Below are 14,025 nucleotides of genomic sequence, written 5' to 3'. Positions count from 1 at the left end.
CATCAAGCTGATCAGCCATACTTTCGCCAGGATTTGATTTGAAGGGAGCTTCAAATGGGGAATGACACCACTATGTTGATGAAGACCAAAAGGAAAAAGGGGGGAACTCGCCTGTGGGTATCGGTCAGCAGCACCACTGTGGAGATGAGGCCAATAGACGAAGGAGTCGACGATGGGTTTCAGTCGACCTCGATGGGTTTTCTGGATTTACCCATTAGGACTCAAACGGGTTACTTTTTTGGTAGTGTCATTTAGATTTTAGGGTTTGGGTGTTTCAAAACAGATTCAAAGAGGAGGAGAGTCGGCCATGACATCCGACTGGGTGGAGGTATGATCGAGTAAGGGTTTCAACGGGTATGAGGATGACGGAGAAGGTTAGGGTTTAACATCAGAGAATAAGGAGGAAAGTCGGCCATGACATCCGACTGGGTGGAGGTGTGATCGAGTGAGGGTTTCAACGGGTATGAGGACGGAGAAGGCTAGGGTTTAACATCAGAGTCGAAGAATCTCACCAGGGAGATGGGAACCTACCTAGCGGTAGGAGAAGACTCGCCATTCTGCGAGAGCATCAACCGTGGGACTTTATCAATAGGTTTAGGATTAATAGGGTAATTTTCCTCGCAAGTTTAATGTTCAATTAAGCTAGATATTATATGGGTTCCAAGCAAACCAGGAACTCTTCAGCTCTTCAATTTAAGGATAACATGGCTCCGATTTTGATCACTAGCTGACAGTAGCCTTCCATTTTCATGCGAAGCTTATCCGAATTAGATTGTTCAGTCATTGAATCGATGACTAGCTGACATTTAATTGCCGCAGGCATAGATGACTTCTTATGAAATCTGAAGAAGGTAAATCATATTTGGGAATCATACTGAAGCTGGAAATACTTTGTCCTGCGCCAATGCTCATGCTTCTCTTGGGGGGACTTTAGTCTTTGGTAATGATATCTTTCGTCCAAAAACCCAGGAAATCGAATCTTCAAAATGCAACTGGTGAGGAGAGTGATGGCAATTACTTGGTAGTTCTCCTTAATTATAACAACTGTTCCGGCTACTGTAAATTAGAACAAATTGCTGCGTCGATTATGTTCTGTCAAAAAAGTATACATTTTAAACCCCTACTTTGCAGCCTAAAATCCATGTATAAAGTGGAGCAGCCCATTCGACCTTTTGTTCATAGTGGACTAAGGCCATCTTTGAATTGAATTAACGCTAAAATCTTAAAAAATAACAAGAAAATCATCTCCAAAAAAAGGAAAATAAAAATGAAAATAAATAGTCGTCATCTTCCTTCGACCAATGTATTGGTGATAGTGTTAACAGACCGGATGCTTTCTTGCTGTGGTGGAATAGAACGATTTGGCCTTTCGGCTTGGAAAGTGAACATAGGCTGCCTCGGCTGAGGAAGATCTGACTCGCCACTTAACATCAGAACCACATTCGACATGTTTGGTCTATCCGTGGCATGGTCCTGAACACAGAGAAGCCCAACATGGATGCATCTTGTTATCTCCAAAGGAAAGCTAACAGCCATTGCTACATCCATTAGGTCCAATGCTTTGCCATCACTCCACAATTGCCATGCCTGTAAGTGAGAACACTGTCAGAATATTGCAGCAAACTTACGATATTGATTAAGTTTGCAATTTGGGACTTACGTAGGAAAGGAGATTCATATATCCCTGGTCATACAGGGACGTGTTCTTTTTGCCGCTTACTATCTCCAGTAGCAACACTCCGAAGCTATAGACATCAGACCTCTCGGAAAATATTCCACCCATGGCATACTCAGGAGACATATAGCCACTGCAATTAAGTTAAACATATTATGTACTCTTTGATTGTATCGATAGACTGGGGAAAAAACATGCAGGAACAGAGACGTTCGTTGTGGTAAATCAATCATTTATGTCTGCTTGAAGAGATTGACTCATTGAATTGATAAATTGACTCAATGAATTGATAATTCAAATAGGCCAAGAGAGCTTACAGTGTTCCAACAATTTTTCGTGTGTTCACCAAAACTTGAGTGCCCTCAAACATTCGTGCTAGCCCAAAATCTGAAATTTTCGGGTTCATCTTTTCATCCAAGAGAATGTTGCTTACTTTCAAGTCTCGATGTATGACCCTACGGCAAGAATCTTGATGGAGGTAGAGCAGCCCCCTTGCAATCCCCTGAATTATTTGAAATCGTTTGCCCCAGTCAAGTTCTGCCTTCTTTCCTGAATCTAACAAACATGACAGACAAGAATAGTTTTCAAGTTTTAATGCTATGGCAGAAAATACATTATAGAAAAATAGTTATTCCGAGATAAAAACAACCAACCAAAAAGAAAGGTGTCCAAGCTCTTATTCGATAAGTACTCGTATACCAAAATCTTTTCTTCTCCTTCAATGCAGTAACCCATGAGTTTAACAAGATTTCGATGTTGGAGTTTCGATATAAGGATGATCTCATTCTTGAACTCTTCAACGCCTTGGGCTGAGGTACTGGAAAGTCTTTTCACAGCTACCTCTTTCCCATCTTTCAGCTTCCCCTGTTTCGCAATTCCCATAGCTTTTAGACCTTTAAATATTTTCATTAACAATGTCCTGCAGAATGGTCTTACCTTATAAACAGAGCCAAACCCTCCTTGCCCAAGTTTACTTGTCGTGCTGAACTTCTTTGTAGCAAGTAGTATGCTATCAAAGCTATAGAGGGTCAATTCCCGTGAATCATCTTGCTTCAACTGCTCTTGCCATGCATTTCCTGTGTTTATCATTGATGAAGAATTAGCTTACTTTTTTCTTAGCGTACACAATCCTCTGACAACACTGATATAGCTTTTCAATAGTACCTGTTTTGTTAGCTCTCCATTTGCAAAGAACAAAAACATATACTGCAAAGAACATAATCCCTGCAATAGTACTCAGGCTGATGATAACTGCTTTGTGTCGCAATCCTCCTGAAATGGGAAAGAGAGTTATGTAAAAGATGATTGGCGTCGACTCAAACTCATCTTAATGAAACAATTTCTAACCTGCTTTTACATGTGCAACTCGAACAGAAAGATCTTCCCCAGCTCTGGGAAATTCCTGTAGATCAATTAGGTCTTTATTCCAAACCATACACCCAATGTTGCTGACATAAGAATAAGCCAAGCAAGAACAATTGCTCCGGCACCAGCTTTCACATCCTTCTTCATCTTCAACGTCTGATACATAGTCCCCAGAGTCGGGTAGTTTCATCTGGCTCATTTGCCAAAATGCATCCTCCTTTATATTTGTAGAAGTCGATGTGCTTGTGTTTTTCTTGCAATTCAATTCCATCTCTCTTACACATCCTCTCGTCCAGTTTCCACTATTCCATTCTTCATTTGACTTTGGCACAAACCCATCTATGCATCTGCAAATAGGCGAATTCAATGAGTTACAAACTCCAAATGGACCACAAGTTCCATAAATTGCACAAGTATCGTTCGCTGCTGCCCATTCCGTCAACCATGCCTTAGCTCCATCATCCCAGCGCATTATCGTGAGAGATCCTCCGGGAGAAATGAACATATATACAAAGACATCGTATCTATTTATCGAAAAGTAAGTGGTTCCCTGCTGAGCATCCTGCTCGACAGTGCAGCCACTCCCGTATGATTGGTCCATGGTTGGGAGGCCCATAAATTTCGCTTTGTCCCATTGCCCGCTTCTCCGGTAAGGGGTCGAACCATTCCAAGTGAAAGCTTGAGGTGGCGTCTCGGATGTCACTCCTGTCGAGAAACTTCCAGGGAATGGATCACTGTCGCTTCTCCAGGAAATTAAAGACTTTTTCACTCCAGTCCTGACATTTACTCCTATCTTCATTGTTGGAAGAAGAGTGTCGGTCGGATCGTCAAAGCTTCTCCATATTTCGCCATAATTTCCATCTTTCAGAACAAAATTCCCACTATCAAATAGCACCGCCAACGTATAATTGGACCGACCAGAGACATTGGTAGACCAAACTATACTTTCTTGTCCATCCATGAGCTTCAAATTCCCATCACTGCCTATCGTTAATTTTGCAGACCGATCTGTGTACACAAGCGGCCGTTCCCTATTGGCCACCCACACGATCTTAGAAGGCCTCAAGTTCTTGTACCATATGCCAACATACTGATTTTCTGACCCGTTCAGCGTGAAGAACCCAAGCTCGAATATATTGCCAGAGGAGACGAGAGTTTGGTTCGGAAAGAGCGGCTCCGATGGAGTAATATTGTAAGCTACACCGCTGGCCTTATGACTTGCCTGAAGTAGGCAGAAGATGACCAAGCAAGAGCACCAAGAAATCATGAGCCGCATGATAAGAATGACTGAATGAACCTAGTGAGTTCGGTGGGTCGGTTGAGTCTGCACGTTCTGCAGATTTAAGGATAGATGAACGAGATTTCCTGTGAGCCAAGAGGCCTTTGTGCTCAAAGGGGGCTGAAACACGAGGGTTTTCAGAAGACTACATCTCCATTGAGTGTTCAACGGGGGGCTATTCCTCGCCGCTGTTCAAATTTCACTCAGCGTCATCGCCGGAGCTTCCGTGTCGTGTCCAACACGTGTCGAAGCGTATCGTGTACCACGACACAACATGCTCCGACACACATTGACTGCGTGTCGGATTTTTCAATACGTGGTCAACTTTGATCAACTTTTTTTGACATGTTCCGACGCGCCCATCCAAGGGAGAGAATCGTTGAAGAAGATGATGGAGGGTGGAGGCGAGACCGGGGAGCGAAGGCAATGCCGCCACGGTGAGGGAGGGCCAGAGGAAGAGCAGGCGATCCAGAGGGACCGCGATGGAGGACGGCGAGGCTTCAAAGATGTTCAAGTTTCATTGATCTGCTCAGAAGATTCTGGTACTCCTTGTCCACTTCATCCGCGACTTGCTGAATTGCGCGGACCTGGAGATCGCTGATCGAGGTCAGGCTCTTACACGCCGGAGACGGAGTCGGGCCGGAGGTATCGTCGCCCTTGATTCTGCGAACCCCCTTCTCCCCCAACGTGAGAGCGTGCGAAGGGAGAAGAAGTCAGCTTCGGGGGGTTGATCGATGGGAGCGGGGCAGGGAGCGGGTGGTGTCGGTTGGGGGGTGTGGGTGGAGAGAGAGAGTGAGAAAAAGTAGGGAAGAAACCGCAAAGCTTGAAGAAAATATTGGAGAAAATTTGGGTGCCCGGATTTTGGGGGTGCCGTGGGGATTGGAGAGAGAGAAGTGGGGCAGGGCAAATGATTTTTGGGGATGAGCGTATAGAGGGAAAAAGAGAGGAAAATAATTTTGAGAGATTTTTGAGGGGAGTAACTTTTAAGCGGTAAAGTAATTTTTGTTATAAAACTAAATAAATGAATTACAAAATGATTTCAAAAATAAAAATATTGAATGTTAAATAATGATAAATTTTGATGATTATAAAAGATCATAGATTTACTTAAATAAAGTTGATTATATATTTTTGTTAGCCATTAGTTTTATTCATAATTTTTGTTAAAGTTAAAAATATGTTCTTAAATATGGTAAGCATTAATTATGAATATATCTTTCAAATTTTCTATGAATATATTTATTAATATTATTAGTGCAAATTCATTATAAGTTCCTGTTATTTATTTATTTGAGAACTTGAATCAAATTAATTAAAACTAAAAATATTTATTCAATAGTAACATGTCCCATGTCGGAATTTTCTATTTTGAGAAATTACGTGTCGGCGTGTCGTGTCGCATGTCCACGCTACTTAGGTCACAGTTGCACATTTCTGTCCACAAATTCATATTCCTCACGTGTTGTCCAAGACATCGAACAAAGTCCAAGTGTGGTGCAATCAAATGATTTAAGGCTGTGTGATTTGGGTTGGCAAGAGAACACGGGTGAAGGTTCCATACGTAAACTCAGCCGTGCTGAGGAAAGGCCAAATCTTTAGTATATTTTCTGGTCTAAGCACCACTTTCAAGTGACTATACGTGAACTCTGAATAATTCTTCCCACCAAAAGCAATGGCCTTTTATTAGTACTATCATTATTAATTGTATGTTCAATGTGTAATATTGTCCCTATACTTTTAATTACTTTGAATTTATATCAAACCAAACTTTGAGATGAGTTCACTAAGCCATTTAAGTAGATGAGTTATATTTGATTTTTTTTTTGTGACCCAGGGAACCCCGTACATCATTAGCGGCAGGTAAACCCTGGGGAGGACGCGTGGAAACCACCACCATGTGCCCCTGGGCAAGGCCTCTAGTGACGCCTGGGATTTGAACGCTCAACCTTTTGCGAGAGGAAGAGCGCTTGCTCTAGCGACGCCAATTGACCCTTAAAAAAGTTCTGACGGTGTCTTATTTTGATTGTGCTTGCAGGACAATTAACTCTACCCTAATCTAAGCTTATGTCCCGTCGAAATCGAGGTGCGTAGATTTCATTTATTTAGGTGACATTTATATAATTATAAATAACTTCACATTAATTAGTTCATTGCTTGTCGAAGTTTTCAAATTTGACAATAAATAAACAAACTTCATTCTTGGAAAAGTCGGGCTTTAACCTGAAATAGCCCCACTGAACTAATTCACCCAAATAATTTGTGATTTAGGTCTAGGCCACTGATTGAGCCCATAAAATTTAGTCTTGATCTATTTGGGCTCGCCGAAAAATCGCTCTAGGCTTAGCTTGCAAAGCCCTTTGCACCCTTCGCTTCCTACCCGAGCCTTGACCTAGTGCGTTGCTACCCTCATAGTTAATTTGATATATGAGTAGATCCACCTACATATTAGCTTATGAACATAGATCTATGTTCACTAGCTAATTTATTAGGGTGCGTTTCTTCTTGACACTATGTTCTCGAGTCAATTGATGTGTACTATTGAGTGACCATAGAAATAGCCTTCTCGATAGAGGGACGTTGATTGGACCATGACACCGACTAGAGAAACTCTCGCTTGAAGTGGCTTTTGGTGTTTAAATCTTATTTTAAAAAATTATCATTTTTATGATAATTATATTTTTTCTTGATATAAATTACTAAGATTATATTACTAATATTTTAGTTACGAATATTACTTTTTTTATTGAAATTAAAAAACCTAAAAAAGATGCCAAAACAAGATAAATGTAATAATTTGTTGCATCCTAGAATTTCATGTCAACCCCTAGATGTGTTATGAGCCATGGATAGGTGATGGAAGCACCATCAAGTTGTATTGTGGCCATTTGATTCATGATTTGCAATAAGATTAAGGCCAAGCTTTTTAATGGATAATTATTTGATAGGAAAGAAAATTCTATTCTTGGCCATGTGATTTATAGGTTGGATTTTATTAATTTATGTTGCAAGTTTTATGGTTATATAAATTTCAATTAGGTACTTTATGAGTGGGGGTTTAGAGTAGATTATTAAAAGAGGAAGTGGGCCGAAATTTTAGCCCCAAGACCAGCCCACAAGACCCCACCATTCGGCCATTTAGGCCTAGCCCACGAAGCTCAAAAGGAAGGGCTGCCGTCCAACCGGCCCAAGCAGCCCAATGGTCTGTCGACCAAAGGGGAGAGGCCGGCCTAATCAGTCCATCAACCTGCATGGCAAAATAAACAAGTGGCAAGAGGAGCTTGCCAAGTGTTTTTCCCTTAGAGCCAAGTGGCATTAGCCAAGCAAAATCCAATGATTGCAAATGATGAAGGCGAAAGAAAGAGAGGAGGGGCGGATAGAGAGAGAGAGAGAGAGTGACCGTCCGAGAGAAAAGAGAGAGAGAGAGGGAGAGTGAGCGTGCGAAAGAAGAAGAGGAAGAGGGAGGCCGTTCGCTGCCGTTCGTCGCCGCCGTCAAGCCGCCGAGTCCCGCCTTGCCCCGCCATTTTTTATTGCTGTGTTTTGCTTCGATTAGAGGCAAGTAGAGTCCATTCATCTGCCATTTGCTTGCTGTGTTATGTGTGTGATGAATGGAAAATTTCGGATGTGGATGAAGTGTGAAATCTCGAAGCTATAAGAGTTGTGTTCTAGCCTAGTGTTCTGTTTCTGGAAAAAAAAAAAAAAAACAGTCCGACCTTTGATGATTTCGGGAGTCGCGTGTAATATTCTAGTGGGAATTTGGCTTCAAATTCTTGATGAAAGTTGTAAAGGACTTCTTGGAGAGTAACATATCAAAATTTCATAATAAATGAACAATTATAGACCGGTGAAACTATTTTTCTTTGAAGAAGTTAGATCTGGGAATCGTAATGCTGACCTAGTGTGGTTCTGTGAATTTTATAAAATCTTCCGGTTGAAATTTGATTTCGTATTCTGAATGAAAGTTGAAGATGACATGTTAAGGAGTAATATAATAAAATTTTAGAGGAAACGGATGAGTTTAGGTTGGTGAAACAATCTTTATCCGAAACGGTTAGATCTGGAATTTGATGCCGAGGATTATGGACAGTTATGGTTGTTATAGTTTTTAATTTATCACGAATTAGATTTCAAGTCCTTCATGAAATATTTACTTCTGGACTTTTTTCATAACATATAAAAATTTCAGAATTTTTGGAGCCTATTTAAGATTTTTACCGAATTTGTGAATGAAACTGTGTATGGCAATATTCCGAAATTATAAAGACCGTGATGCGTGGACTGTACCGAATTGTGTGATGTTCTTTTGATATGGTGTTCTGCACGAAATATTTTCCTCTAGATCTTGTATATAACATGTCGAATTTTTAGAATTTATTAAGGTTGTTTACTAATTTTTCAAGAAGTATGACCAAAGGAGTGCAATATGTTTTTATCCGAAAATTTGCTGTATTTTCAAAAATAAATGAATTTGCTCCTTGTGATCTAATGTCTTGAGTGGTTGATTTTGTTGCATATGTGGTGACATTTGGCATGTTATGTAACATCAAAAGCGGGGTTAGACCTTCGATATTATTGTATCAAATGCCATGTTGAAATTGAAGTACATGTATGAATATAAATTATGATAATGATGATACCGTCGGAGGTGTGAGCCGACGATGCCCTAAGAGTGTCAGGATGCCCGTGTGTGTGCCGGATGCCCCGGGAGTGTTGGGATGCCTAGAGGTGTGTGCCGGGGGGATTTCTCGTGATGCCAGTTGGGATACGAGATGCCCGGAGGTGTGTGCCGGAGGCTCCTCGCAATGCTAGGTTGGATGCGAGCGATAAATTGTAGGATGCATACATTGGTCCCTGGGAAGAAAAATGATGTGATCTAATTGAAATATAAAAATTGAGAATTGAATTATGCGCATGGATGTGTGCATTAGCATGAGATGAACCTCATGGGAATGCAAGCATTAAGTGCATGGTGGTATACGCACGTTGCATGGTGATATATACATGGCTGCTTGATGATATATGTATAAGTGCATGGGGGTATATGCATGTTGCATGATGAGGTATGCATGACTGCATGGTGGTATATGCACGATGGCATGGCAAGATATGCATGACTGTATGGTGATATATGCATGACTGCATGGTGATGTATGCTTGATAGCATGGATGATATGTGCCTTACTCGTGATATCTTGATTGTCTTGCTTGTTGCATTGTGTAGTTTGGTGGATCTATACTGTTGAGGGGTTGCACTAACCCCTTTTGGGGACTAATATTTTAGATTGAGAGATGTCGATATCACCTGTCATGAGTGGTACGTTTTATGGATTACTATCTGATGTGGAGGTCAAGTGCTCGGAGCACCCTTGCGTCGGTGTTCATGGTTTGGTGTTTATCCGCGTCCGTGTTTTGGTCATGTATGATGTGGGCTTACCCGATGGCCCTGTTGTACAAGAGTTTTTGTCTGTCCATGTTCGTCAAGATAGGAGGATGATGGGGATGCCGCCGCCATCGACCGATGCACCGAGATGGGTGTGATAGGAGCGTGTGACTGATGAAGGTTGACACTTTTTGGGATGGTCGACACTAGCTAATGGATAAATGTTCACGTTTGATGTATAGTCGGGTTTCTTTTTTAGTATCGCCGAGCTTAGTTATAGTCTTGACCCTTTTGTTGTACCGACTTGTGAAATCCATCTTAGTATGTAAATAAAAGTGATTTGGCCATAAAATGCATATATATATATATATATATATATATATATATATATATATATATGAAAGGTTGTAGTTGGTGTGTATTGCATCGTATTATTTAGTTTGTGTATGGGTTAGGGAGATGATAAGTCTGCTTCTGTTATATGAACTGCGCTGGGACCAATCTAAAAGATGTAAACCCCCAGGTTGTATGGACCCACTGCAATTGAAATGGTATTAGAGTGGAATGTTATCACGACAAGTGATAGGTGAGTAGGCTGTGGTAACCCTAGCGGATCGGGGGCCGTGTCGAGGGGTGCCACATCCCCCTTTTTGGTATCAAAGCAATGGTTATAGGTGGAGTGATAAGAAGCCTCATTTGGTGCCACATCCCCCTTTTTGGTATCAGAGCAATGGTTATAGGTGGAGTGATAAGAAGCCTCATTTGGAAATTGAGAAATATGATGACAATGCACACCATAGGATATTAAATGGAATAATTGATTAACTTTGAATAACGGGTGATGGGTATTCACTCGTAGATCCCTAGTAGTTTATTATGAGTTATCTTTAGGTGCAAGTAACATGTTTATGTTACTTATATAGTAGTAGTTGCTTTTAAATGGAGACAGTGAGTCAAATTATTCATGAGGCAAATGCTTGGAAACTGCTGGAAAGTCATGGTGCGAGCTGGAAGTGCTCATCCATCAAGGGCTAAAGCCTCTGCTGCAAGGGCTGAACCCCGAATGGAAGATATCCTGTAGGTATTGGCCAATATTGGAAATCTGATGGAAAGGCAAGCGCAACAACAACCCAGAGTGGAACTTGCCCTCAAGGATTGGTGGAGCAATTTCTAAAGCTAAAACCACCTAAGTTTAGTGGAATGGGAAGTCCTGAGGAGGCGGAACATTGGATTGATGGGATAGAACAGATTTTCCGGTTGTTGGACTGTAGTGATGCTGAGAAGATAGTTTTAGCAAAGTACCAGCTGGAGGGAAATGCAAAGTTTTGGTGGAGAGCTTCGAGGGATACGATCTTTCCACCAAGTACTGAGATAAACTAGGATGAGTTTGTTAGAGCTTTTAATATGAAGCATTTCTTTGATTGTGCTAAGGATAAGAAGATCATTGAATTTGTTCAATTGGAACAAAGGGAGCTGACAGTGGATCAATATGAGGCAAAATTTTCTGAATTGTCTAGGTATGATCCCAGATTGATTGAGGATTGTGAGGAAAAAGCTAAGAGATTTCTGAAAGGGTTGAGGACTGATATTAGGAAACAACTGGTGCCTTTGAATATAAGGAATTATACTGAGATTTATAAAAGGGCACAATTAGTGGAGCAAGAGCTTATGAGAGAGTGATCAGAGTCTAAGAGATAGTTGAGCTTTAGTGATATCAGAAAGGGTAAAAGACCCTATCTTGGTCAAGGTCAGAGTTGGGATACTAAGAAAAAGAGCAATTTTGGAAATTTTGGAAGAGCTAGGGATGGCCTGAATATAAGGAAAGCACCCTATCAGCCTGATGTTTGTCGAAGGTGTGATGGGCAGCATGGCCCAAGACCTTATAATGGATGACTGAGATGTTATGGTTGTGGACAGGTAGGTCACCTCAAGAAAGACTGTCCACGAGAGAGGTCGCAGCTGAGTGTCGGCTCGATGCGACAAGCACAGCAAAGTGCTATTAAACCAAACCTACCAATGAATCTTTAGAGGCCACCAGCACAAGGAAGAGTGTATGCGGTCACCTAAGAGGAAGCGGAAGCTTTCAAAAATGTTATCTCAAGTATGGTTTTCATAAATGGCAAGAAGGCATATGCATTGTTTGACACGGGTGCTATGCATTCATTTATATCTGAAAGATATAGGCAAATGAGTGAAATAGAAGCTAGGCCTCTTGAGACACCTCTTTGTGTTTCCACGCCTTTAAAGAATATGGTATTATCTACGATGATGTGTGCAAAATGTAAGATAACTATAGAAGAGTGAGATATGGAAATAGACCTAGTTGTGATGGCTATGTATGACTTTGATGTTATCATAGGAATGGACTGGCTCCATAAGCATAGGGCTAAGGTGGATTTCTATAGGAAAGTGATCCAGTTCATGTTACCTGATCAGTTTAGTTATGAATCTTTTGGAGGTTAGACAAACCCCTCTATAGCCATTATCTTAATGGTAGAAGCTTGTGAACTACTTGACAAAAGATGTCAAGGATACCTAGCAGTGGTAAGAGATCTTACTAAGAAAGAGGCTGAATCTGTGAGATCCAAGTAGTCAGGGAATTTTAGGATGTGTTTCCTAAGGAGTTGCCTGGATTACCACCAGAGCGAGAGATTGAGTTTAAAATTGAACTAATGCCTGGAATAAGACCGATATCGAAAGCCCCGTATAGAATGGCCTTGGTGGAGTTGAAGAAATTGAAGGTGCAACTACAAGAGTTGCTTGATAAGGGATTTATTAGGCCAAGTGCTTCCCCTTGGGGTGCACCAGTTCTGTTTGTGAAAGAAAAGGACGGGTTGATGCGTCTATGTATTGACTATAGACAGTTGAACCAAGTGACTATAAAGAATAAGTATCATTTGCCTAGAATTGATGATCTGTTTGATCAGTTACAAGGAAGTTTAATCTTTTCTAAAATTGACTTAAGGTCAAGATACCATTAGTTAAGGATAAAGAAAGAAGACATTCCTAAGATTACATTTAGGACTCGCTATGGACATTATGAGTTCCTAGTTACGCCTTTTGGATTAACGAATGCACCAGCCGCATTCATGGATTTGATAAAAAGGATATTTAAGCCTTATCTGGATCAGTTTGTAATTGTTTTCATCGATGATATCCTGATATATTCTAAAGGACCTGAAGAGCATGAACGACACCTGAGGATAGCGTTGCAAACGCTAAGAGATCATAAGTTATTCGCCAAATTTAGTAAGTGTGAATTCTGGCTGGATCAGAAAATATTTTTAGGGCACGTGGTGTCGGGAAATGGAATTGCAGTGGACCCTGCAAAGGTTGAGATGGTAGTGAATTAGCCGAGATCGACAATGCCGACTGAGAATGAAGTTTCTTAGGATTGGCGGGTTATTATAGAAGGTTTATCGAAGGATTTTCACATTTGGCAGGCCCTTTAACGAAATTGACCCAAAAGAATGTGAGATTTGAATGGAATGGAGAATGTGAAAGAAGTTTTCAGGAACTTAAAAGGAAGTTGACTAGAACCCCAATTCTAACTATACCATATGGATTTGAAGGATTCACGGTGTATGGTGATGCATCTCATAAAGGACTGTGATGTGTTTTGATGTAGCATGGCAATGTCATAGCCTATACATCGAGGTAGTTGAAACCTCATGAGTTAAATTACCCAACCCATGATTTGGAATTGACATCTATAGTGTTTTCTTTATAAATATGGAGACATTATCTGTATGGAGAGAAGTTTGAAATCTATACGGATCATAAGAGCTTGAAGTATTTTTTTTCGCAAAAGAGTTGAACATGAGACGGAGAAGGTGGATGGAGTTATTAAAAGATTATGATTTGTGAAATACGATACCATCCAGAAAAGGCAAATAAAGTGGCAAATGTCGTTAGTCGAAAGTCGGCTATGGACATGGCTAGTCTAAGAATAACATAGTGGAATCTGTTAAAATCAATTGTGGATTCAAATTTCAAGTTGGAAATGGATCACCTTACTGGTATGCTTACTGCATTAAGGATTGAGCCCGAAGTTATCTAGAAAGTTAAGATTCTACAAAAATCTGACCCGGAGATTTTGAAGATACAAGACGATGTCTTTAGGGAAAAGACCAGAGTTTCAAGTCTCTGATGATGGAGTAGTAAGATGCCAAGGACGGCTCTGTGTTCCTGATAGTGAAGAAGTGAGAAGGGAAATCCTATCAGAAGTGCATAAGAGTAATTATAGTATTCATCCGAGGAGTACGAAAATGTATAGGAATTTACGCCAACAATTTTGGTGGAATGGCATGAAGAAGGATGTAGCTAAGC

The 14,025-nt window shown here is 40.8% G+C and overlaps 1 protein-coding gene across 2 annotated transcripts; it reads right to left on the bottom strand.

Moving 5' to 3' along the window:
- Positions 1 to 1,054: 1,054 nt before the first annotated feature.
- Positions 1,055 to 5,079, bottom strand: LOC120293518 (G-type lectin S-receptor-like serine/threonine-protein kinase At1g61370). 2 transcript variants are annotated; one of them, XM_039313087.1, is made up of 7 exons: positions 3,023 to 5,079; positions 2,840 to 2,947; positions 2,612 to 2,751; positions 2,329 to 2,539; positions 1,993 to 2,230; positions 1,661 to 1,808; positions 1,055 to 1,587 (listed from the first exon to the last, which is right to left on the bottom strand). In XM_039313087.1, exons 1-7 carry the CDS (start codon positions 4,314 to 4,316, stop codon positions 1,285 to 1,287), a joined length of 2,442 nt encoding a protein of 813 aa, XP_039169021.1. In that variant the 5' UTR covers positions 4,317 to 5,079; the 3' UTR covers positions 1,055 to 1,284. The 2 variants fall into 2 exon arrangements, with proteins under 2 accessions (XP_039169021.1, XP_039169022.1); XM_039313088.1 differs by having other exon boundaries at positions 1,993 to 2,177; positions 2,375 to 2,539.
- Between the last annotated feature and the right edge of the window lie 8,946 nt (positions 5,080 to 14,025).

This window comes from Eucalyptus grandis, chromosome 5, assembly GCF_016545825.1.
Source record: "Eucalyptus grandis isolate ANBG69807.140 chromosome 5, ASM1654582v1, whole genome shotgun sequence".
NCBI classification, from domain to species: Eukaryota; Viridiplantae; Streptophyta; class Magnoliopsida; order Myrtales; family Myrtaceae; genus Eucalyptus; species Eucalyptus grandis.
The sequence above is the reverse complement of the archived record's forward strand: the minus strand, read 5'-3'. Positions and strand labels throughout refer to the sequence as shown.

Bases quoted from the DNA above. Each gene is read 5' to 3' on its own strand.
- LOC120293518 (XM_039313087.1), bottom strand. From the start codon at position 4,316: ATGCGGCTCATGATTTCTTGGTGCTCTTGCTTGGTCATCTTCTGCCTA. The intron at 2,540-2,611 runs GTAAGACCATTC...ATTGCGAAACAG, and splicing joins GGTTTGGCTCTGTTTATAAG to GGGAAGCTGAAAGATGGGAA. The intron at 1,809-1,992 runs GTAAGCTCTCTT...ACTTAATTGCAG, and splicing joins CGAAAAATTGTTGGAACACT to TGGCTATATGTCTCCTGAGT.